The sequence below is a fragment of the Chiloscyllium plagiosum genome, chromosome 32 (assembly GCF_004010195.1).
Source record: "Chiloscyllium plagiosum isolate BGI_BamShark_2017 chromosome 32, ASM401019v2, whole genome shotgun sequence".
Classification (NCBI taxonomy): domain Eukaryota; kingdom Metazoa; phylum Chordata; class Chondrichthyes; order Orectolobiformes; family Hemiscylliidae; genus Chiloscyllium; species Chiloscyllium plagiosum.
The window spans coordinates 38,219,300-38,246,032 of record NC_057741.1 but is presented as its reverse complement, the minus strand read 5'-3'; the positions used below and the strand labels follow the sequence as shown (position 1 = coordinate 38,246,032).

General features: G+C 43.5%; 1 protein-coding gene across 2 annotated transcripts in view; it reads right to left on the bottom strand.

The window, feature by feature from the left end:
- LOC122539516 (probable E3 ubiquitin-protein ligase HERC4) overlaps positions 1–26,435 on the bottom strand; it is an 86,429-nt gene extending 59,994 nt beyond the window's left edge. Inside the window, exons 1-5 of one of the 2 annotated variants that reach the window (XM_043674460.1) lie at positions 26,213–26,435; positions 17,975–18,131; positions 14,465–14,541; positions 9,940–10,161; positions 8,450–8,541 (exon numbers count right to left, since the gene is read on the bottom strand). In XM_043674460.1, coding sequence (XP_043530395.1) covers positions 8,450–8,541; positions 9,940–10,161; positions 14,465–14,541; positions 17,975–18,131; positions 26,213–26,420 — 756 coding nt within the window. In that variant the 5' untranslated portion in view covers positions 26,421–26,435. The remainder of the gene's footprint in view (positions 1–8,449; positions 8,542–9,939; positions 10,162–14,464; positions 14,542–17,974; positions 18,132–26,212) is intronic. The other variant, XM_043674461.1, reaches the window with a different exon arrangement.
- Between the last annotated feature and the right edge of the window lie 298 nt (positions 26,436–26,733).

Below are 26,733 nucleotides of genomic sequence, written 5' to 3'. Positions count from 1 at the left end.
GGCAGTGGAGGCCCAGTGTCTGGATTCATTTAAGAAAGAGTTGAATAGAGCTCTCAAAGATAGTGGAATCAAGGGTTATGGAGATAAGGCAGGAACAGGATACTGATTAGGAATGATCAGCCATGATCATGTTGAATGGCGGTGCAGGCTCGAAGGGCAGAATGGCCTACTCCTGCACCTATTGTCTATTGTCTACATCTAACACAGCCACTGCACCACAAGTAATCAACAGTATGTGAAACGCTTTAAGATGAGTTGAGATATGTAAATGCAAATCTTAATGAAATAAAACTGTTCAGTATTGTTCATTACAATAGTATGAATTACATTTTCTACATATAATAACTCCTGAACTTATACAGCTTGGGACATCAGACTCATTAACAAGGCATTAATTACCTCAGTGACTTCACCTTCTCCTGTTCAGGTAACTGAGTATTTCTTATTTAAAAAGGTTAAAGGTTGAAGTCAGTGAGGTGATTAACTCCTTGTAAATAAATGTGCAGTCTCTGGCTTAAGAATAAATAAAAAATTGCTTCCACAGTTAAGAAAGTCAGTAACCATAAAAAAATTAAATAATTGGTAAAAGAAGTTTTTATTTCACACAGTGAGCTGTTATAATCTGCAATTAGAGTGGTGCTGGATAAGCACAGCAGGTCAGGCAGCATCTGAGGAGTAAGAAAATCAACGTTTCGGGCAAAAGGCCTTCATCAGGAATAGAGGCAGCGTGCCTGCAGAGTGGAGAGATAAGTGAGAGGCGGGTGGGGGTGGGGAGAAATTAGCATAAAGCAACTGTGGCTGTGGTAGCGAGTCAGTTTCAGGACATGGTTGAACAGCTTCAGGGCAGAGGAGATGACCTGGGGGTTACAGTGAGGGAGAGACCCACTGAGATTCTTGGTAGAGAGAGGAGGAAAACTTCTTCAAGGCAGGCATCCTCGCAAGAGGATTCGCAGTAGGGTTAAAATCAACGAGGTAAAAACAATGACTGCAGATACTGGAAACCAGATTCTAGATTAGAGTGGTGCTGGAAAAGCACAGCAGGTCAGGCAGCATCCGAGGAGCAGGAAAATCAATGTTTCGGGCAAAACTGAAAGTGCGGGGTAAGTGGATTCAACTGAAACTTTTAAAAGGGCAATTGGACAAACACCTGAAGGATGAAAACAGTTACAGGGATATGGAGAAAGGATGAGGATGTGGGACTAATTGGGTAGCTTTTTGAAAGAGCTAGCACAGCCAAAGTAGACCGACTGGACACTTCCTGTGTGAAGGGATTCTATGATTTCTTGGGATTTAAATAAATGTTAGGCTGAATGATCGTCTCAGTGACGGTGGCCATGACACTATCATCAATTGTCATAAAGACCCCATATGGTGTTCACTCACATGTCCTTCAGGGAAGGAAACTCCATCCTTACCTGGTCAGACTTACATGTGACTCCAGACCCACTGCCCTCTGAAAGAGCCTCACAAACCACTCAGCTTAAGGGAAATTAGGGACGTGCAACAAATGCTGGCTTCAACAACAATACCCACATTCCATGAAAGAATAAAGAAAAGTAAAGAAAAGCCTTCCCTAATAGTCTAGGGGTTAGGATTCAGTGCTTTCACTACTACTGGGTCCGAATCCCAGTCAGGGAATGGGAATTCTGTTCTGCAAATTTATCCTGGTAACAGTGTTTCTGACTGATTTAGGGGGTGGCACGGTGGTTCAGTCATTAGCACTGCTGCCTCACAGCACCAGGCACCTAGGTTCGATGCATGCCTCAGGCGACTGTCTGTGTGGAGTTTGTACATTCTCCCCGTGTCTGTGTGGGTTTCCTCTGGGTGCTCCGGTTTCCTCCCACGATCCAAAGATCTGCAGGCTAGGCTGAATTGGCGATGTTAAATTTCCATAGTATTCAGGAATATGTAGGAGGGTAAACGTAGTAGGGTAGTGGAATGGGTCTGGGTGGGTTACCCTTCGGAAGGTCAGTGTGGACTTGTTGTGTTTCCACACTGTAGGGATTCTATAAGTCTTCTATGAAAGTCCCTGATTTGTGGATACAAACCTTCCCCAGTGTAGACTTGGTCAAGGGATTCATTCAGGTTTTTTAGATTAGATTAGATTACATTATAGCGTGGAAACAGGCCCTTCGGCCCAACAAGTCCACACCAACCCGCCAAAGCGCAACCTACCCATGCCCCTACATTTACCTCTTACCTAACACTACGGGCAATTTAGCATGGCCAATTCACCTGACCCTGCATATCTTTGGACTGTGGGAGGAAACCGGAGCACCCGGAGGAAACCCACGCAGACACGGGGAGAACGTGCAAACTCCACACAGTCAGTCGCCTGAGGCGGGAATTGAACCCGGGTCTCAGGCGCTGTGAGGCAGCAGTGCTAACCACTGTGCCACCGTGCCACCATTGTTATGTTAGGAATATTACAGAGTCAGATAGACTTTCACACAGGATGACCCCCTCATTCAAACTCATTATTTGCTCCCCCATTGCAAAAGTGTGGACCTGAAATTTTGACACGATGTTGATGAATACATCATAAAGCAGAGTGCCCTGGTCTATTCACATGAATGAAACCACTGACTTAACCTTGATTTACAAATCCCCAAGGATCAGGAGCCAGTGTCTCAGAAGGACCTGAGCATTAACACCTCCGACCGTCAGATAAGAACAATCTTGGTTGATAAATTATGCTGAAAAATATTTGAATAGATTTTGAGGTTTAACGCTCTTGTCTCTTGTGTCAGATGTTCATAACTTGAGCCCCATTACAAAGACTTGCACACAGAATTGAAGCTGATTCCTCCCATGCATTGCTGAGAGATCTTGGCACTGTTGAAAGTTCTGTCGTTGTTGAGCTAATGAACAGATTCCAGACTAGAGAGCAAATGTGCCTTTAAGACAATGATGTCATGATATGTGATGCTCCAGTATTCACCTTCAGTCACTCTCTCTGTGTAATGATGTCAGTGTTGTGTGTGTTCAATAACTGGTGTATATAATGCACAATAACATCAGAATCCAGACTATGTACAAGTCTGTGGTGTTAGAGCAATGTGAATAGCTAGTGGTGTTAATAAACTTCAAGATATCTGTCTCAACAAAAACCCGATCTTTATGGTAAATATTTAGTGAGGTAACAAATAGGGGAGCACTCAGATCATATCAAAAGGGCAGTGGTGTTTGACCCAAGAAACTACCTCAGTCTTTATGGTTGAGATGTTAAACCTCGACCCTGTTTGTCTCTCAGTTGAATGTAGAAAATCCTATGGCACTCTGTTGAAGAACTGTAAGGGTGTTATCACCAATGCGCTGGCTAATATCTATTCCACAATCATCATCATGGTATTTGATCAGCTCATTTATCACATTGCTAATTGAGTACTGTTGATAAAAGCAACATGTTATCAAAGTTTTTCATCTTACACTCATTCTACATGTACAGGGGTGGCACAGTGGCTCAGTGGTTAGCACTGCTGCTCCATAGCGCCAGGGACCCAGGTTCGATCCCACCCTTGGGTGACTGACTGTGTGGAGTTTGCACATGCTCCCCACGTCCGTGTGGGTTTCCTCCGGGTGCTCTGGTTCCCTCCCATAGTCCAAAGATGTGCAGGTTATATGGATTAGCCATGCTAAATTTCCCATTGTGTCCAGGGATGTGCAGGCTAGGGGGTTAGCTATGGGAAATGTGGGATTAAAGGGATAGGGCAGGAATGGGTTCACATGGGGATGCTCTTTGGAGGGTTGGTGTGGATTTGATGGGGTGAATGGACTTCTCACATACTGCAGGGATTCTATGCTTTTATGTGAGAATGCCAAATTACAAAAGGAGCTACAATTTACACTGCATGAGGAAAGGGAAACAGATTAGTTGTAAAATTATCCCTAAGTTGGAGAAGGGAAAAAAATTTGTAGCTGTAACAACTACTCCTTGTTTGAGGTATTTTAGTTGTTGGAGGTGGTTTCCTCGAATTCTAGGAGCAGTAATTACTGTTTTATATGCTGTTGCATTGGTTTGGAGAGAAAAAAGTCCAAACAACGGCACTTTTAAAAGGTAGAAAGACAGACAAAGGCAGCGAGCACATGGTCTGTAAGGGAGAGAGAGAAAGAAACCCACAGTGCTAACTGACACAGCAGTGAATCTGCACAGTTACTGCCTTTGCTGTTTGAATTCATGTATCGCCGGACATCGGAGCGTAGCACAAACAGCCAAGTTTCTGGTATCAAGACAGACCCTAATGTAATGAGGGGGTACGTCGGGTTCCAAGTGATCAATTCTGTTAGGGGACTCTCTAGTCAGTGGCACAGACAGGCGTTTCTGTGGCCAGCAGCAAAAAATCAGAATGGTGTGTTGTTACCCTGATGCCAGGATCAAGGATGTCTCAGAGAGGGTGCAGAATGTTCTCACGGGGGAGAGGGGCCAGCAGGAGGTCATTGTCCACATTGGAACCAATGACATAGGAAGGGAAAAGAATGAGATTTTGAAGGGAGAATATAGAAAGTTAGACAGGAATTTAAAAATTTACTATCCTTGAGGGTAGTAATATCTGGATTATTCCTGGTACTACGAGCTAGTGAGGGTAGGAATAGGAGGATAGAGCAGATGAATGTGTGGCTGAGGAGCTGGTGTATGGGAGAAGGATTCACATTTTTGGATCATTAGAATCTCTTTTGGGGTAGAAGTGACCTGTACAAGAAGGACGGATTGCACAGGTGGTTTCCTCGAATTCTAGGAGCAGTAATTACTGTTTTATATGCTGTTGCATTGGTTTGGAGAGAAAAAAGTCCAAACAACGGCACTTTTAAAAGGTAGAAAGACAGACAAAGGCAGCGAGCACATGGTCTGTAAGGGAGAGAGAGAAAGAAACCCACAGTGCTAACTGACACAGCAGTGAATCTGCGCAGTTACTGCCTTTGCTGTTTGAATTCATGTATCGCTGGACATCGGAGCGTAGCACAAACAGCCAAGTTTCTGGTATCAAGACAGACCCTCATGTAATGAAGGGGTACGTCGGGTTCCAAGTGATCAATTGTGTTAGGGGACTCTCTAGTCAGTGGCACAGACAGGCGTTTCTGTGGCCAGCAGCAAAAAAGCAGAATGGTGTGTTGTTTCCCTGGTGCCAGGATCAAGGATGTCTCAGAGAGGGTGCAGAATGTTCTCACGGGGGAGAGGGGTCAGCAAGAGGTCATTGTCCACATTGAGGGTAGGAATAGGAGGATAGAGCAGATGAATGTGTGGCTGAGGAGCTGGTGAATGGGAGATGGATTCACATTTTTGGATCATTGGAATCTCTGCTAGTGTGGAAGTAACCTGTACAAGAGGATGGATTGCACCTGAATTGGAAGGGGGCTAATACACTGGCAGGGAGACTTGCTAGAGCTGCTCAGGAGGATTTAAATAGTAAGAGGGGTAGGGGGGGAGTGGGTTGAAACTTTATTGCTGGAACAGCACAGCAGGTCAGGCAGCATCTAGGGAACAGAAGATTCGACGTTTCGGGCACATGCCCTTCTTCAGGAATGAAGGGGGGGAGTGGGACCAGGGAGATACTGAGGAAAGAGATCCATCTGAAACAGGTACAGTTGAGTAAAGAAGTGAGTCAAACAGTCAGGGCAGACAGGAACAAAGCAGAGAACAGGGTAGGGCTGACAAATTAAACTGCATTTACTTCAAGGCAGATGAACTCAGCATAGTTGGGAACATGGGACTGGGATATCATAGCAATTACAGAAACGTGGCTCAGGGATGGACTGGACTGGCAGCTTAATGTTCCAGGGTACAAATGCTACAGGAAGGATAGAAAGGGAGGCAAGGGAGGAGGGGGAGTGGTGTTTTTGATAAGGGGTAGAGTACAGCTGTATTGAGGGAGGATATTCCTGGAAATACATCCAGGGAAGTTATTTGGTGGAACTGAGAACTAAAAAAGGGATGGTCACCTTATTGGGATTGTATTATAGACCCCCTAATAGTCAGCTGGAAATTGAGAAATAAATTTGTCAGGAGATCTCATAGAGTCATAGAGTCACAGAAATGTACAGCATGGAAACAGACCCTTCGGTCTAACTCGTCCAAGCCGACCAGATATCCCAACCCAATCTAGTCCCACCTGCCAGCACCTGGCCCATATCCCTCCAAACCCTTCCTATTCATGCACCCATCCAAATGCCTTTTAAATGTTGCAATTGTACCAGCCTCCACCACTTCCTCTGGCAGCTCATTCCATACACGTACCAGCCTCTGCGTGAAAAAGTTGCCCCTTAGGTCTCTTTTATATCTTTCCCCTCTCACCCTAAAACCATGCCTTCTAGTTCTGGACCCCTCATCCCAGGGAAAAGACTGTCTATTTATCCTATCCATGCCCCTCATGATTTTATAAACCTCTATAAGGTCACCCCTCAGCCTCCGACGCTCCAAGGAAAACAGCCCTAGACTATTCAACCTCTCCCTACAGCTCTAATCCTCCAATCCTGGCAACATCCTTGTAATTCTTTTCTGAACTCTTTCAAGTTTCACAATTCCTTTCCGATAGGAAGGAGACCAGAATTGCATGCAGTATTTCAACAGTGGTCAAACTAATATCCTGTACAGCCCCAACATGACCTCCCAACTCCTCTACTCAATACTCTGATCAATCAAGGAACGCATACCAAACACCTTCTTCACTATCCTATCTACCTGCGACTCCACTTTCAAGGAGCTATGAACCTGCACTCCAAGGTCTCTTTGTTCAGCAACACTCCCTAGGACATTACCATTAAGTGTATAAGTCCTGCTAAGATTTGCTTACCCAAAATGTAGCACTTCCTATTTAGCTGAATTAAACTCCATCTGCCACTCCTCAGCCCATTGGCCCATCTGGTCAAGATCCTGTTGTAATCTGAGGTAACCTTCTTCGCTGTCCACTACACCCCCAATTTTGGTTGTAATGGAAAATTATCCATTTACTGTGAAATTAATTATCCATTTACTGTGAAATTTGAAAGAGAATGCTTTCCTTTAACTGAGTGCTGTATAAGTTAAACAAAACTTTGATGAAGGCCTATAGTCAGCTTATCTCTGTTTGAATTCTGTAAACATTCAACTCGACCTTGTGATAGTCAAACTCAGCGAAAGCTAAAGAACTGTTATGTCTAAGACTAGGGGATTCGCCCTTGACAGCGTGATAAGAAACAGAATAAAGCAAGTGTCCATACCATGTTAAGGCACTCCTTTACATGAAGGCATCTAGCATTTGTGTACTGGAGTCACGTCTACAGAGGTAACAATAAAGCTCCTTTCTTTGCTCTTGCTAATAATTGTGTCAAGTCAATTTAGTTTCCATGACAGGTGTCATCTGCAAACTTACCAACTGTACCTCTTATGCTCACATCCAAATCATTTATATAAATGATGAAAAGTAGTGGACCCAGCACCAATCCTTGTGGCACTCCACTGGTCACAGGCCTCCAGTCTGAAAAACAACCCTCCACCACCACCCTCTGTCTTCTACCTTTGAGCCAGTTCTGTATCCAAATGGCGAGTTCTCCCTGTATTCCATGAGATCTAACCTTCCTAATCAGTCTCCCATGGGGAATCTTGTCGAACGCCTTACTGAACTGCAAATAGATCACATCCACCACTCTGCCCTCATCAATCCTCTTTGTTACTTCCTCAAAAAACTCAATCAAGTTTGTGAGACATGATTTCCCCCGCACAAAAGCCGTTGACTATCCCTGATCGGTCCTTGCCTTTCCAAATATATGTACATCCTATCCCTCAGGATTCCCTCTAACAACTTGCCCACCACTGATGTCAGGTTCATTGGTCTATAGTTCCCTGACTTGTCCTTACCACCCTTCTTCAACAGTGGCACCACGTTAGCCAACCTCCAGTCTTCATAGACCTCATGAGGGGCATGGATAGGATAAATAGACAAAGTCCTTCCCCTAGGATGGTGGAGTCCAGAACTAGAGGGCATAGGTTTAGGGTGAGAAGGGAAAGATATAAAAGGGACCTAAGGGGCAATTTTTTCACACAGAGGGTGGTGCATGAATGGAATGAGCTGCCAGAGGGAGTGGTGATGGCTGGTATAATTTATAGCATTTAAAATATATCTGGATGGGCATTTGAATAAGAAGGGTTTAGAGGGATATGGGCCAAGTGCTGGCAAATGGGACGAGAACAGGTTGGGATATCTGGTCGGCATGGACGAGTTGGAGTGAAGGGTCTGTTTCTGTGCTGTACATCTCTGTGACTCTGTGACCTGCAGTGTAGGTTGTTCTGCACATCACTATTTGAGGCACCCTGCTGTGCACAAATTGGCTGCTGAATTTCCTGGGTTACTTTGCTTGCTGTTCATTAATTAGAAATGTCATGAGGTCTGAAAAACACCTTAGAAATTCAAATCTTTGCAAACCTTGAAGAAATTGCAATTTTACGATTAAAATTTGTTATATTCTCCAAGCAGACCTTAGTCAGCATGGCAGTGTGCTGTGCTCCACAGGAAATATAGACGATCTTCTTCCACTCCAATAGCTTCACGTACGTGGGAAGACGCCGAGCTGGGATAAACAAAAAGAAATATAATCCTTTGTTCCTGTATTCCTGACACCTTGGAATGTAAAACTGAAGTAATGCACAAATGCAAAAGAGACTTGGGGAATGTTGCCGAACAAAGGGACCTGCGGATTCTGGTTCACAGTTCCTTGGAAATGGAGTCACGGGTAGACGGGTTGGGAAGAAGGCGTTTGGTACACGTACCTCCTTCGGTCAGTGCATTGAGGATTGGAGTTGGGACATCATGTTGTAGCTGGACAGGTCATTGGTTAGACCACTTTTACAATAACGGGTTCAATTCTGGTCGCCCCACCATAGGAAGGATTTGGCTTATATAGTTTCACGTGGTTTGTTACAAAATACAGCGAAAAGTGTGGCCCAGTGTTGCCACTCACAGCGAGGCCCAGCAAGGGCTCATGGTGGTGCCAAGAGAGGGGTGATTCTTGTTCCGGTGACCCGGTGAGAGGACTCATGGCTAGCCGCTCCAGTCCCGTGACTGAGCTCTTAACGAGAAGGACTGTCAAGTTGAACTTTTATTTTTTTGCCTTTATATTCTATATTTTGGTTTATTTTTCTGTGTTTTAAGATAGTGCCAGTGAGTGGCAACACTGGGCAACATTTTTCACTGTATTTTGTAACAAACCACTGCACTTTGCTCTAACAAACAATTAACTCTAATTGCAATAATATTCTTGTCCATTCTCAGTGTTCCAGCTGCAGTTCTAAATTTTACCACCAGAGGGAGAGCTTTGTCACTGTCAACACTAAGATGAATGATCCCCTTTATGAAGTGTAGCAGTAGCAACCACAACCTGCATTTATATAGCACCCTTAATGTAGTAAAACAAGACATGTCACAACAATAACTATCCAACCACTTTTGTTGCTGACACTCAAAAGGAGACATTAGAGCTGTTAACCAAACTTGGCTTTGAAGATGGAGCATCTTAAAGGGGGGAGAGGAGTGAGACAGAGGTTTGATGAGGGAATTACAGGTTGTGAGGTCCCAGCAGCTGAAGGAATCGCCATAAATGGCATATTAAAATCAGTGATAGTCAAGAGGCCGGAGTGAGAGGGGTGCAGAGATCTCAGAGTGTCGAGGGTCTGCTTGAGAGTTACAGAGATAGGAAAATGTTAGGCCACGCATGGTTGGAAAACAAAGACCAGAATTTTATATTTGATATGTTGCCAGACAGGCAGCTAATGTAAAAGGTGAATGGAATGTGAGTATAAAGTAGGAGCAGACTAGATGGGCTGAAGGGTCTTTTCTGTTGTTTGATTCTATATAAGCACATTTTGATTACTGGTTTTAGTGGCAAGTTATCACAAAGATCCACGGTGGAGACAGAAACTGGAAAACGATGAATGTGAGAGTAAAAAGGAAGGGAGTGCATTTTACTTACATTTGGTGTCATTGAGCCCCAATTGTCCGCGATTATTTCTTCCCCAGCTGTACACTACCCCAGAGAGGGAGAGAGCAAAGCTGTGAGCTCCACCCGCTGTAATCTGAGCCACGGGGATCGCCGTCAATGCCTCCACACGCTGGGGTCTGAGCACACTGTGACCACTCCTGCCAAGGCCCAACTGGCCCCCAGCGTTCTGGCCCCACGCAAACACCTGACCATCTTTTAGCAAAATTCAAAGAGAAACAATTGTACAGGTAACTCATTAAATAAAGACTCACTTCGACAAGAAAGTAACCAGCTTTAAGAACATTTAAAAGGGACGTAAGGGACACAGAGGGTGGTGCGTGTACGGAATGAGCTGCCAGAGGAAGTAGTGGAGGCTGGTACAATTACAACATTTAAAAGGCATCTGGATGGATATATGAATAGGAAGAGTTTGGAGGGATATGGGCCAAGTGCTGGCAGGTGGGAGTAGATTAACTTAGGGTATCTAGTTGGCACAGACAAGTTGGATCGAAGAGTCTGTTTCTGTGCTGTACAGCTCTATGACTCTAAACAGGAGCAAGAGTAGGCCATTCAGCCCCTCAAGCTTATCCTGCGTTTCTATAACATCATGACTGATCTGCCGTAGGCCTGTGTCCTCTTAGGTTTCAGCTCCTCATTGCTCTCAACTCCACAATGTTTCAAAAATATGTTCACCTCCAGTTTATATATTATAACAGATCTAGCCTGCACAACTCTCCAGGGTAGAGAATTCCAGATATGCACTACTCTCTGGGAGAAGAAATTCCTTTGCACCTCAGAGTGTCCCTTATTCTGTAGCTAAGTCCGCAAGTCTGAGATTGCCCCAGTGGTGGAAACATCTTCTCAATATCGATCCTGTCACACCCCCTGGGAATCCTGTATGTTTCAATAAGGTCACCCCTCAGTCATCTAAACTCTCAAGAATAGCTGTCCTTGATAAATCAACCCCTTTATCCAGGAGTCTGCCAAGAGAATCTCTTTTGAGCAGCCTCTAATGACAAGATCCTTTAGTAAACACAGGGACCAGGACAGTACTCGGTCATCCAAGTGCAGCCTCACCAACAGCTATAGCAAGACTCCCTTTGCTTAAACTCCAAATCCCTAGCAATATAAGGCAAACTTCATCTTACCTTCCTCATTACTTGCTGCACCTGCATGCACAAGAACACCCAGATCCCTCTGCAGAGTCTCTCTCTGTTTAAATAGTATTCTGCTTTTGACACTTCCTATCAAAATGCATAACCTCACACTTTTGTGCATTAAACTCCATCTGCCAAGTCTTTGCCCACTCACTCTACTTACCTCTACCCTCTTATAGATTTTTTACGTCCTCATCACAACGTACCCTCTGTCCCAAATTTTGCATTGTCTGCAAATTTGATACATTACACTCTGCCCCTTCCTCAACGTCACTAATATAGAAAGGCGACCATATTGAAACATAAAAGATTTGTGGAGGATTGACAGGGTCAATACAGAAAAGTCTTTTCCCTTGTGGGAGAGTCTAGAACCAGAAGCATAATCTCAGAGTAAGGGGTCACCCATTTAAGACGGAGATGAGGAGGAATTTTTTTTCTCTCAGAGGGGAGTAAATCTGTGGATTCTTTACCGCAGAGGGTTGTTGTGGCTGGGTCATTAAGTGTATTCAAGGCTGAGATCGATGTTTAATCAGTTAGGGAACCAAGAGTTATGGGGAAAAGGCAGGAAAGTGGAGCTGAGGATTACCAGATCAGCATCGAATAGTGCAACAGACTTGATGGGTAGAATGGCCTACTCCTGCTCCTCCGTCTTATGGTCTAATATTCAATAATTGTTGGCCTTAATCTTTGTAATATTGTTGATTTGGAGATGGTCAACATATCAGTTGTGGTCAGTGGGTATCTCTGTAGCCTCTCAGCAGCAAGATTAAGTCCCCTACTCAGCATTTGTGAATGTGTTGAATCTAGGCTGATACTGTCAATCCAAGACTGAGAGAGTGCTACACTGCACAAATGGCTGCTCCAGTCTCGACATTACAAGTGATGCTATTTCAGGAGTCTTTCATTGGCTGGAAAACACTTTGTGATATCTTGAGGCTGTGAAAGACGATATAAAATTTAAGTCTTTTTTTTCTATTAACTCTACTTTCACCACCCTTTCAGGTAGTGCATTCCAGAGCAGAACAACTCACTGAGAGCTAAAACGTAATTCTCACCTCCCGTCTGGCTCTTTGGCCAATTACCTTAAACTTTGTGTCCCTCTGTTTACTGACCCACCTGTCACTTGAAACAGTGTGCCCTTATTTACTCCACGGAAACAGCTCTCTTTAAATCCACCCTTAGCCTTCTGTGTTCAAAGGAAAACAACCTCAGTTTCACCAGTAGCTGTGTATAACCTCCCCCACATGTCAGCACTGGGTATTATTAAGGGTAATTTTGTGAAATAGCACAGACCATCACAGCAGACAGCATGAGTCAGCGAATGGAGCTATGGAGCCATTCCTCGGTTTTGCTCCTGGAAGCTCCAACCTGACAAGGTTCCATGATAAAAATGATCCCACAATATACTGTCAGTAGAACCCAATGATGCAATGTCTACATTTCATTTCTATTCATTCATGGCACGAGGGTGTCACTAACTGGACCAGAATTTTAATTGTCCATCTCTAATTAACGTGGGGAGGTGATGGTGGGTTGCAGTCAAGCTGGTGTAGGTAGACCCACTGTAATGTTTGGAGTTGTAGTTTAGCAAACATTTCCTCATCGGCAGTATGGAAGTTGTGTGTGGGATCACTGTGCAGCAAGTAGGATAAATAAAATTGTAGTGATCTACGATTCTGCACAAAACAGTTTAATCACAACAATGTCACATCCTTGATCAAAGGTTCAAAATGAGATTCATTCGGGGGTTGAAGGGAGACAATGTTCCATACAATTATTGTTTTTATCTATGTTTCGGGCAAAAGGAAGGGCCGATGAAAGACTTATGCCCGAAACGTTGATTCTCCTGTTCCTCAGATGCTGCCTGACCTGCTGTGCTTTTCCAGCACCACACTCTCGACTGTAACCTCCAGCATCTGCAGTACTCACTCTCGCTTATTATCTTTATCTGTCAATCCCTAATTTCCCTAAATTGTTTGTAGGCTCATTTCAGCGGGTTGTTAATAGGCAACCACATTGCTATGGGTCTGGAGTCACGTGTAGGCCAGACCAGGTAAGATTGGCAGATTTCCCTCCCTAAAGGTTAGAATTGAAACAGATGGTTTTTTATAATAACCAATCATAAGACCAAAAGGTGTGGGAGCAGAAATAGGCCATTCAGTCCATCGAGTCTGCTACCCCATTCAGCGAGGTTATGGTTCATCTGATCTTTCTCAGCTCCACTTTCCTGTCTTTTCCCTTGGCTCCCTTCCTAATTAAAAATCTCTCTGTCTCAGCCTTGAATGTACTTAACAACCCAATCTCAACAGCCCTCTGCGGCAAACAATTCCATGGATTCATCATCTTCTGAGAGAAGGAATTCCTCTTCATCTCTGCCTTAAATGTCTGACATCTGATTCTAAGATCCTGCCCTCAGGTCCTAGACTCTACCACAAGGGGAAACAACATCTTCACATCTAACCCATCAAGGCCTCTAACAATCTTGAATGTTTCAATGAGATTGCCTCTCATTTTTCTAAACTCCAATGAGTACAGGTCCAATCTATTCAACCTCTCCTTATGAGACAGATCCTCCATAGGATCAGTCCTCATTCCTGATGAAGGGTTTATGCCTGAAACGTTGATTCTCCTGCTCCTCGGATGCTGCTTGACCTGCTGTGCTTTTCCAGCACCACACTCTCGCCTCGATAGGATCAGTGTGGTGAACTTTCTCTGGAATGCCTCCAATCCCAGTCTATATTCCATAGATAAGGGGACCAAAAATATTCACAGTATTCCAGCTGTGGTCTGCTTAGTGCCTTGCATAGTTGCAACAAAACCTCCCTACATTTATACTCTATTCCCTTTTGACAATCTGTTTGTCTTCCCTATGCTTGCTGAATTTGTATGATAGGTTTTTGAGATTTATGCATAAGGACTCCCAAATACCTCTCATTGTTGTGAATTGCAAATAGTTAGTATACAGGCACAGCAAGTAATTAGGAAAGCTAATAGAATGTAATCACTTGCCACAAGGGAAATTGGATACAAAACTTGGGAGCAAAAACAGAAAATGCTGGAGATACTCAGCAGGTCTGGCAGCATGTGTGGAGAGATAAATAGAGTTAACATTTTGAGTCTGATATGACTTCTTGGAGAGGGAATTCCAGGATTTTGACCTAGCAACAGTGATATATTTCCAAGTCAGGATGGTGAGTGGCTTGGAGGGGAACTTGCAGGGGGTGGTGTTCCCATGTATCTGCTGTCTTTGACCCTTGAGATGGAAATGGTCGTGGGTTTAGAAGGTGCTGTCTGATTGGTGAGTGAATTTTGTCAATGTTACACAATGCTGCCATATACTTTCTTCCAGATGCTCTTACCTTTGCACAGAGCCAGTGAGTGATTGTTCCCACAGGCAACCTGAATAACGCACTTTCCTGCTAAGGTGTTCAGTTGCCTATATAAGTAAATAAAACCACTCATTAATGACCAAGCCAAGGACTTCATTTCAAAGCTACATTCGACATGAATAGCATCAGCAGTGAGGCCTGTATTCTAGCTCATTCATTTGGCAAACTCTCTCCCATGTTCATTGGACCCTGATTAAGCAATGTCTTGATTTTAAAATTCTTATCCTTTGTGTTCAAACCCCTCATGACCTCACCCCCTGCTTGCCTACAGTCCTGAAATTCATCAAGAGTCATATCTCTTCCCTCAAGTTCATCCCTGATGTTAGTCATCCTTCTGTTTGGAGCTGTACCTTCAACTGCTTGCAATCTAACTCCTGGATTTCCATCTCTTCCTCTCCACTTCTCTCTCCTCATGTAGCATACTACTTTGAATTTATCTTTCCCACTAAACACAGTCCTAATGTAGCCCTCAATAAATTCTATTTAATATACAAGAATCTTGGTAAAGATATTAAGGAAAATGTGCCAAAGGCAAGTATTTTCCAATGCCACATTCTCGATGATGGATCTCATTGAACAGCAGAACAGGCCTCAAGGGCTGAAGAGCCTATTTCTGTTCCTATGTTTCTGTAATCTTCTCTGTAGGAAGAATATGGTGAGACAATATAAACTAAGGATGCAATTTTAAAGAATTGCAAGAGAGACCCGAGTGTGTTTGTATATAAAGTACTAAAGGTGTCAGGCAGATGGAGATAGCAGCCATGCTTATATTATTCTGCGCTTTACTGGCAGGGATATAGAATCTGGATGTAGGCTTGCTCACTGCGCTGGAAGGTTCATTTTCAGACGTTTCATCACCGTACTAGATAACATCTTCAGTGAGCCTCCGGATGAAGCTTTGGAGTCTTCGTACTAATGATGTTACTTTGTATGGTGACGAAACATCTGAAAATGAACCTTCCAGCTCAGCGAACAACCAGAATCTCAACCTGTGCTGCAAATCTTCTCAAAACTCGCTAGGGATATAGAATAGAGGGACAAGGAGGGATTTTTAAAAAATTCATTATAGGAATGTATATCACAGGCTAGGCCAGCATTTATTGTCCATCTCTAATTGCCCCATTGCTGAGGTTTAGAGTCCCAACCATGAATTCAGGGTCATCATCTTAATTCCAGATATTTATTGAATTCAAATTCCATAATTAGCCGTGGTGGGATTCAAACCTGGGTCCCCAAAACATTACGTGGGGTCTCTGGATTACCAGCCCAGCGGTAATATCACTAGGTCATCGCCTCCCCTGTTAAACTTATACAAGTTCATATATGCAGAACATACACAAGACAGTATGTACTACATATGCTGAGCTTATACAGGATACTACTTAGACCATACTAACAACATTGTGATGCCATGTGAGCCCCTTTGAAATGTTTTATTACATTTTAAAGACACTGAAGAGCTGGAAGGATAAACAGATACAGAATGACGAAACATCAGGCAGGAAACAGTGGGGAAGATGGAAATGTAATGTCAAAGGGATGATCCTGATTGGTTGCATCCTCATTGTCACCGAGTACTAGGAAATGTCAGCACAGGTAATGGGAATCTGGCCAGGGAAGATCCATGTGTACAACAGACCCTGACTAATCTTCCTCTGTGTAATTGGCTGAAGCAATCCATTCAAAAACATGAGATATTTCTTTAAGTGTTCCTAACTAATGTTTTGCCCTTTTAAGAATATAGAAGGTATATGGAAACTAGAGGAGAAACATTCTGACCCATGAGCCTGTTCTCCTGTCAGTCAATGAGATCCAGGTAGCTCTGTAAGTGAACTCTATTGCTGTGGGTCTGGAGTCACAAGTCAACCTGACCAGGCAAGGCCCGCAGTTTCCTTCTCTAAAAGGAATATATGAACAATTGACAACAGTTTCATGGTCATCATTTAAAAATTGAAACAAATTTCATCATCTCCCATGATGGCATTTGAACCAAGTTCCCCAGGACATTACCTTGGATGCTGGATTAATACTACTGGGCCATTGCCTTCCTTTTTGGTTAACTTTTGAGTTTATGACCTTGGTATAGATGGAAGTGATGGTGAAGTGGTAATGTTGCTAGACTAGAAGCCCAGAGATTAAGGCTTATGTTTTGGGCACTTGCATTCATAAGAGATCTGATGGAATTTAATCACAATGAATAAAACTAGTATATAAAACCGGGCTTAGTAATTGTGACCATGAAACTATCAGTGACTATTGTAAAGACCCCATCTGATTCAGGAATACCCTTTAGCCTGGCAGACATATGACTCCAGACCCACAACAATGGGGTTAACTCTTCAGTGCCCTGCAGCAAGACACTCAGGGTCATTAGGGACCAGCATCAAACATTAACCTTGCCAGGGATGTCCAGATCCCAGCAAAGAAAATTCTGCCAATGGCTGTTTAATGATGCTTGTAGCACATCTCCGATTCCAGCATTTCACCACTTTAGAAATTCACAGGTGTATCCACTCCAGGTTCAATGTGGATGGATAATCTCATTTCTCTACATTACAATATTTGATTCAGGATTAAATTCTATTTAATTTATTTTTTGCCATAAAAGGGAATATAGAACATAGACATTACAGCGCAGTACAGGCCCTTTAGCCCTCGATGTTGCGCCAACCTGTGAAACCAATCTGAAGCCCATCTAACCTACACAATTCCATTGTCATCCATGTATTTATCCAATGACTATTTAAGTGCTCTTAAAGTTGGTGAGTCTACTACTGTTGCAGGCAGTGTGTTCCACCCTCTTACCACTCTCTGAGTAATGAACCTACCTCTGACATCTGTCCTATATCCATCACCCCTCAATTTAAAGCGATGTCCCCTTGTGTTAGCCATCACCATCTGAGGAAAAAGGCTCTCACTGTCCACCCTATCTAGTCCTCTGATCATCTTGAGTGTCTCTATTAAGTCACCTCCTAACCTTCTTCTCTCTAATGAAAACAGCACAGCCTCTGGTACTATTTCTAAAACTACCAGGCACAGGAAGGGAAGCAGAGAGCTTTAAATGTAATAAAATTTAGAGCGAGGAAAAGCTATTCTGCTCATTTCACCCAGAGGTGTCTATGCTGATTCTCTCATGACCTGCCCACCTGAAACAGCCTGATTCAGGACAGGAATAAAAGTGAGCTGAAAATGTGTTGCTGGAAAAGCGCAGCAGGTCAGGCAGCATCCAAGGAACAGGAGAATTGACGTTTCAGCATGAGCCCTTCTTCAGGAATGAGGAAAGTCATTCCTGAAGAAGGGCTTATGCCCGAAACGTCAATTCTCCTGTTCCTTGGATGCTGCCTGACCTGCTGCGCTTTTCCAGCAACACATTTTCAACTCTGATCTCCAGCATCTGCAGTCCTCACTTTCTCCAGGAATAAAAGTGAGTACTGTTCAAACACAAGATTTCTTGTCCCCTACAGCTAGCATGATTCTTACTTTGGCTCTGTGATTTTGAAAGCTTTTGCGAAACTTCTGTTCTTCTTGTTTTGTAGTTTACTGAAAAACACATCTCCTCCTTCAGAAACATAGACAATATGTGCTGCTCCACTGTCCACAGAGTGAATCTTCAGCTTTTTCAATCCATTAACCAGCTCTGTGTAGAAAAGAAGGGAAAATAATCAGAAAAGAAGGGAAATGAAATAAGAACCACAGGAAATGGAACATTGAACAAGCCTGAGATTCATTAGATTTGGACCAGAATGTAAGACTTAAATATCTCCTCAAACTGTGCTCAACATTAACCTTTAGCTTTGCCTGATAAACGGATCTCTGTTAATAGAAAGAAAGTTTAGTCATTAGACAGTATTATGTCATTTTTTAATTAATTCACTGAGGAATGGTCAGGTTGAACTATGAACCCAATAAAAAGGCATTTCAGTAATGAGTTTACATCAGGGTCAACCAGAGAGCACATCTGTGAAAACGTCATCCTTTTTAGAAAGAGGTCACTGCAAGGCGTTCAAACTGAAGTTGGTACAAAGTCACAAACTCGCAGCTGAACTCTCCTTTTTCAGGAGGCCTTGAGAAATCAATGACCTGAAAAAGAGCAATATGGCAGTGTCATCACCTCACAGCTGGGCACTTCAAAATGTCAAGTTCATCGAACCTTCCACCTCATGGTCCATACATCAACATGCAACACAAATTCCCAGCTCGGTGAACAGAACCACAACAATCGTAGAGGTGTTCAGCACAGAAACAGATCCTTCGGTTCAACTCATCCATGCCAACCAGATATCCTACATTAATCTAGTCACTTTTGCCAGCATTTGGTCCATATCCCTCCAAACCCTTCCTATTCATATACCCAGCCAAATGCCTTTTAAATGTTGCAGTTGTACCAGCCTCCACCACTTCCTCTGGCAGCTCATTCCATACACGTACCACCCTCTGTGTGAACAAATTGCCCCTTAGGTCCCTTTTAAACCTTTCCCCTCTCACCTTAATTTCACTGATTCACTCAGTCTGGTTGGTCTCTCGTTGAGCCAACTCAACGCTAGGCTGCCCACCTCTCCTGACTCCTGTGTGAACCTATATATCACTGATATATTCTATATATCACCCCTATATATTCTATATATCACCCCTATATATCACCCCTATATATTCTATATATCACCCCTCACTCATCTACAGCAGTTTCCAGTTGGACAATGCATCGGTTCTAAATTCATCATCTTTGTTTTCACATTCCTGCAAAGCTTCACCCTCCCTCTCTCTGTACCCTCCACCAACCCAGTGACTCTGGAAGATGCTCTTCCACTTATGGATTCCTATGCTTCCTTAACTTTTATCCCTCCACCATTGATGGCTGTGGCATTAGCTGCTGAAGTTGGAAACTCTGAAATTCCCTCTCAGCACCTCTTCACGTGGTCAAATCTTGCCTTTAAGAAAACACTTTAAAACCTTTCAAATCAAATTTTGGTCATCTGGCCTAATATCTCCTTTAGTATCAACACTTCCTTTGGTAAATGCTCCTGTGAAGCATCTGGCAATATTATGCTATTAAAGGTGCTATGTAAATGCAAGTAAATGCTGTTAGTCAGTAAGTTCCTTTCATTTATACCTAATTCTCACAACCATCATCCACTCCAGCATGGCCACAGATAAATAAAGAAAAATATTTTTGAAAGTGGATTAAAGGGTTTATATTGTGTTCTCAAAGACCTGGCAAAGGAAACATTTGTAGAATAGTGGAGTGGGTATAATTGGATAAATATTTCAAAGAGGCAGGATAGTAGAGGGTGGGCTCAATGGCCTACCCTATATTTTATTATTCTGTGATGTTAAAATGCAGCCAATTGCCTTGGAATATACATGATGCCATAAATCAGACCAGTTGCATCAGCCCACGTCAATTGTCCCACAGCTCTCTCTGCCAATGCCACAACAAATCGTCAAATATTTTAAGGACTGAGTGCTAAAAGGGAGTCGAAGGGCAGGGTGAGGGAGTTCAGCACAAAAGTTGAGGCCATAACCAGATGATCTGTATCCTACCCTGTTCAGTAACCTCTCTCTGTCTGTTCTTCCTCTTAGCCATGATGTGGAGATGCCCTCTCTGACTCCTCCTAAGATATTTTACTAGCTGGCCTTCTGCTTTGGTTCCCATCTCCCTGCCACGCTGATTTAAATCCTCCCAAATGGCACGAGCAAACCTCCCTGCCAGGATATTAGTGCCCCTCCTTTCTGCACAGGTCCCACCTGCCCTGGAAGACACCTCAGTGACCCACACACCTGAAACCCTCCCTCCTACACACCAGCACAGTGGAAGGGAGCTCAGTGGTTAGCACTGCTGCCTCACAGTGCCAGGGACCCAGGTTCTATTCCAGCCTCAGGTGACTGTCTGTGTGGAGTTTACACATTCTTCCCGTGTCTGTGTGTTCTGGTTTCTTCCCATGGTCTAAAGATAGTGGGTTAGCCATGGGAAATGCAGAGGCAGGGTGGGATGCTCTTCAGAGGGTCAGTATGGTCTCAATGGGCCATATGGCCTGTTCCCATAGTGTAGGGGTTCTACTATTCTACACAGTAACTCTTTAGCCACATGTCTAACTATATTATCTTCCTATTCTTAGCCTCACTGACACGTAGTACAGGGAGTAATCCCAAGATGTGCTTTTTAACTTCCTACTAACATCCTGAGCTCCTTTTGTGAGACCTCATCTCTCTTCCTGCTGATGTCAATAAGTACCAACGTGTGCCATGACCTCTGAATGCTCACCCTCCCTTTTGAGAATATTCCCATGCCTGCACGTGACATCCCTGACCCTGACAGTATGGAGGCAACACACCATCCTGGAGTCTCTCAGAAACACCCAGCTGTGGCCCCTGACTATAGAGTCCCCGATTATTACTGCTCTACTGCACATTGACCTTCCCTGCTGTATAGCACAGTGGTGCTCCTGCTCTGGTCACTGCTGTCACTAGCCCTTCGATAGGCAAGCCTTCCCCAGAATGGTATACCCTTGTTGGTGAGGGCAATAGCCACAGGATTCTCCTGCACGGTCTGCCTGCTCCTCCTGGTGGTCACCCATCTGTCTGCCTGAACCTTGGGTGTGACCATGTCTCTGTCCATGATGTTTTCCACCTCCTGCCTGTTCCTGAGTGAGTCCGATTGCCACTCCAGCTGATCCCTATGTGGTCTGACAGGAACTGCTGTTGGACACTCTTCCTGCAGACGTCGTTGTCAGGGATTAGATTAGATTCCCGACAAGTGTGGAAACAGGCCCTTCGGCCCAACAAATTCACACCGACCCTCCGAAGACTAACCCACTCAGACCCATTTCCCTCTGACTAGTGCACCTAACACTACGGGAAATTTAGCACGGCCAATTCACCTGACCTGCACATCTTAGGTCTGTGGGAGGAAACTGGAGCACCTGGAGGAAACCCACGCAGACACGGGGAGAATGTGCAAACTCCACAAGACAGTTGCCCGAGGCTGGAATCGAACCTGGGACCCTGGTGTTGTGAGGTAGCAGTGGCCTGAGTTCCCACATTGCACAGGGGAGCTATATTATCCCACTGACTGCCATTTTTACCCTCTAGCAACTATATAATTAAAAATAAGCTTCTATTAAATTAATCTATAGCTACTAATAGATTCTCATTGAAAAAATACTAAATACATTATTCTGGAAACAACAGTCTCGGCACAACTATAGATCCCAATGCCTTTACTAATCTACTATGAATCTAAATCCCATTACTTCAAAACCTTAGAGATGCCTGGAGGAAGAACACCTCATCTTCTACCTTAGGACCCTCCAACCCCACGGGATCAATGTGGATTTCACCAGTTTCCACGTATCCCCTTCCCCAACCTTATCCCAGTCCCAACCTTCCAACTCGGCACCGCCCTCATGACCTGTCCTACCTGTTCATCTTCCTTCCCACCTATCCGCTCCACCCTCCTCTCTGACCTATCACCTTTACCCCCACCTCAATCTACCCAGAGCACTCCCAGCTACCTTCACCCTAGCCCCACCCCCTCCCATTTATCTCTCAGCCCCCTTGGCTCACAACCTCATTCCTGATGAAAGGATTTTGCCCAAAATGTCGATTCTCCTGCTCCTCGGATGCTGCTTGACTTGCTGTGCTTTTCCAGCCCCACACTCTATATCCCTCTAAACCCTTCCTTTTCATGTACCTGACCAAATGTCTGAGAAATATGGTACCTGCATCTAGTATTTCCTTTGGCAGCTCATTCCACATACAAACCACCTTCTGTGTGAAAAGGTTGCCCCTCAGTTATGGGTATGGAAAGGTGAATGGAAACTGAAGCTAAGAAGCTTGGGGGAGGGGATATGAGGAAACTGGTGAAATCCACATTGATCCTGTGCGGTTGGAGGGTCCTAAGGCAGAAGGTGAGGTGTTCTTCCTCCAGGCATCGGGTGGTTAGGGTATGGTGATGGAGAAGGCCCAGGACCTGCATGCCTTCAGCAGAGTGGGAGGGGGAATTGAAATGTCCGAAAGGTCAGCTTTGAACTTGTGATGTGCAGCTGCTCCCACACTCCCACCCCATGTTAGGGATCAAGGCCCCATTCCCATTTATGATTTTATTTCCAAGAATCTATCTAATTCCCTTTCTGTTAAATATATTTGGGTTAGCACTGCTGCCTCACAGCGCCAGAGACCTGGGTTCAATTCCCGCCTCAGGCAACTGTCTGTGTGGAGTTTGCACATTCTCCCCGTGTCTGCATGGGTTTCCTCCGGGTGCTCCAGTTTCCTCCCACAGTCCAAAAATGTACAGGTTAGGTGAACTTGCCATGTTAAATTGCCCGTAGTGTTAGGTGAAGGGGTAAGTGTAGGGGCACGGGTCTGGGTGGGTTGCTCTTTGGAGGGTCGGTGTGGACTTGCTGGGCCGAAGGGCCTGTTTCCACATGGTAAGTAATCTAAGTAAAATCTAAGTAAATAATCTAAGTAATCTAAGTAACCTTTTCAGAATCATTGCATAAAAAAGATCTCCTCATCTCTCTCTCCTGCTCTATCACCATAAATCCATCTCATCCTGTTACCCACTGTCCTGTTGGTGGGAACAGTTTCGCCTCATTCACTCTATTGAAGCTCTTCCTGATTTTGGACCTGTCTGTTAACCTTCTCCGCTCCAAAGGGAACAATCCCAGTTTCTCCAGTCTCCATACCCCTCTCCCTGGTACCATTCTGTATGGCACTTACTTTATAGAATCATAGAATTTTACAGTACCGAAGGAGGCCATTCAACCCATCATGTCCATACAAGCTTCCAAAGAACTACCCGGCTAGTCCCATTCTCTAGCGCTATCTCTATAGCTCTCTAGATCCATCCATTTCAAATATACATCCAGCTTTCTTTTGTAACCTTTTCTAGAATCTGCTTCCACCACTCTCCCAGGCAGTGCATTCCAAATCCTAACAACTCTCTGAATAGAAAAGCTTCTTCTCATTTAACCGCTAGCTCTCTTGCTGACAACCTTGACCTCTAGTTATTGACATACTAACTAGTGGAAACAGACTATCCCTCTTTACCCTGTCAAAATTGTTCATAATTTTGTAAACCTCAATAAGGTCACCTGTTGGTCTACTCTGTTCTGCAGACAATAAGCCCAATGTCTCTAACCTTTCCTTGTATCTAGAATCCTTCATTCCTGGGATAATTATAGTAATTCAGTTGCATTCCTTCAGGGCTTTAATATCCTTCCGTAAATATGGTGCCCAGAGCTGAACACAATATTCCAAATGTGGTTTGACCAATGATTTGTAGAGGTGTAGCATTAATTTCTCGCTTTTATACTCTATGTCTCTATTTATAGACGCAAGGATCCTATCTGCCTTCTTAACAACGTTGATCAATTTTACAATCCAACTTTGGGAGTCCAAGTTAAAATAATGAAACAGTGACAGATAAATTCAAAGAAAACCATTTAATACATGAATATAAAAATGTATTTTTTAAATTCCACTTATTAATAAGATATGGGTGTCCCTGGCTAGGCCAACAATTATTGCCCATCCGTAATGGGCCAGAGGGCAGTTGAGAATCAATCACATTGCTGTGGGTCTCGACTCACATGTGGGCCAGACCGGATAAGGACAGTGGATTTCCTTCCCTGAAGGACATTTTTGAACCAAATGGCCTTTTTTAATGACAATTGACAGTGGTCAGAGCTGTCCCCGGGATATGAATGGGATCCATTTTTGAGTGCATTCTTAAGTCAATTTGTTTGCAAGTTGGAACATAGTGCTGGACAATATAAAATAGCTGTTTGTAAGTATGAGGAAACATTTGCATATCAGATTTTAAAAATTAATATTAATATACCTCTGAGTGGGTGATAGCCTCATGGATTGCCGGACTCTTAATCCAGAGACTCGGGTAATGTTCTGGGCACCTGGGTTTGAATCCTCCCATGGCAGATAGTAGAATTTGAATTCAATATAACATAAGATTGGGGAACAAGACTCTATTGATGGGCACAAAATCATTACTGAGTGTCAGGAAAAACCCATCTGGTTCACTATTGCCCTTCAGGGAAGGAAACTGCCATCCTCACCCAGTCCGGCCTACATGTGACTCCAGACCTACAGCAATGTGGTTGACTCTTAACTGCCCTCTGGGCAATTAGGGAGATAGACAATAAATGCTGGCCCAGCCAGTGACACCCTCATCCTGAGAATGAACTTTTAAAAAAGTTTAAGTCCAGGACCCCTGGTCGCCATTAAGTGAGGTTTAGTTCCAGATTTTTATGGAATTCAAATTTTACCATCTACTCTGGTGGTGTGGTTGAACCCCCAGCTTGCTCTCCTATCACCAACCATTAACCTAGGGTTCTGGACTCCTAGTCCGATAACTCTAGCACTACACCTCCCCTAATTTGAAACACCAAAATTAATATTTTGGTCTGACTTCACAGATTTTGCGCAAATGATAAATCTAGAAATAAAATTATCTGCACATCTTGAAAACTTTCATCACTGTGTTACTCAGGTTGACATAATCTGCTGTCTTTCTCAAGCAGAGAAGTTTCCACTTAGCAGCACAGTTCCCTTCACAGAATTGAAACTGAAAGTGAATCTAAAGGCAGGGAGGAAATCAAAGCTCAAAGCTCAAAATCGAAACTCACTTCAAATGACTATATCTGAAAAAAAACAGCATGGCTGGTTCTGCACAGATATATGAGGCACCCTCCTAGCAGGTTTTGGTAATTAATGAGTGAGTCTCCTTTTAAATGTTTGATTGTTTGAATGTGGTCAAGTGTGGAAATGTGTATTAATCTCATTTGAAGACAGTTCAAGCATTTATTTCAAAGCAATTTGCATTGGTCTGTTCCCACTAATCCCCAAGCCTGAAGCAAATGACCAGTCACCCAAACTTGTACTCTTATTTTGAATATTACTCATTTATTTGCCAAAAAACTGAAAGAACTGCAGATGCTGGAAATCTGAAACAAAAACTGAAATTGCTGGAAAAGCTCAGCAGGTCTGACAGCATCTGTGGAGAGAAATCAGAGTTAACATTTCGGGTCGAGTGACTTCCCCAGAACATTTATCTGCCAATTGATTTATTAAACAAATCAGTTTGTCAATTTTCAATATAACATAAAACTTTTCACTTTGACGATCGCTGAATATGGGAAGAATATTAGCACAATTTCTTATTTAAATCAATCCCACACCGTGTAAACCCAGTTGGACATTTACTGTCATTACCGGTACTATTAATGACAGACTGCGCTTTGCAATTCTGATAAAGATTGAACTATTTTACAAGCTGCTTATAGAGGCATTGAGAGAGAACAGACAATTTAAATTAGTTAATTTCACTAGAAAGAGGGCTAGTATACGAATGATGACTGAATGACCCTCTTTGGTGTTATGAACTTTATCAATCTCGGTGCCCACAAGTTAATTTTCCTAATTCCCTGTGACAGGATTCACAAGGAATTAGGTAAATTATTGTGTCTGCATTTTCAATGCATACAGTAATCCATTAATGAGATTAATCTCCATAATTTTCTGGTATTTTAATTCATTTTATAGATTTCAGAATAATCTGATAGAAACCAAATGCATTTAATTTTCTGATTTTGTGAATTCTGCTTGAATTGATAAAAGAGTTTCATGGAACACTTTCCACAAGATTCCTCAGGTGTGTATAGGTCAATAAAAGCATTAATCTCTAGTTATTTTTTCACTTACCTGGCTGTACTCTCCGCTTCTGGTCATGGAACAAAATATAAACTCTGCCATCCTTCAATAAATAGACAGTGAATCGAGTTCTGCAGCTGATCTCCACAATCTGCTCATCCTTGCAGATTTCATTCCAAGGGGTAGCTTGTGACAATACCCCATCCATGTGGGTCTCTGGCCTCACTTGCCTGTTCCGTGACTGCTCCCAGTGTAACATGCTTGCCCCCACAGAGTTGCATCTCTGCTTTGAGTGCAGTGCTGGGAGTTTGCAGTTTCACTTCCTGCTAAACAAAGTATTTAACTTGGCTGAGAGCCAGTGTCTTGCTGAATACAGCAATCAAATAAAAATGACATAATATGGATGCATGAACCGACAAACAACTCTTGACAATGCTCAGAGGGATGGAAAACAAGTAGAAAGATGCAATGTCTGAGAAACAACAACTTGCTTACACACAGCAAGGCCCACAAAGAACCATGAAATAAACAGGGTTAGGGTTACAGTCAGGGTCAGAGTCAGGGTAGTGTTA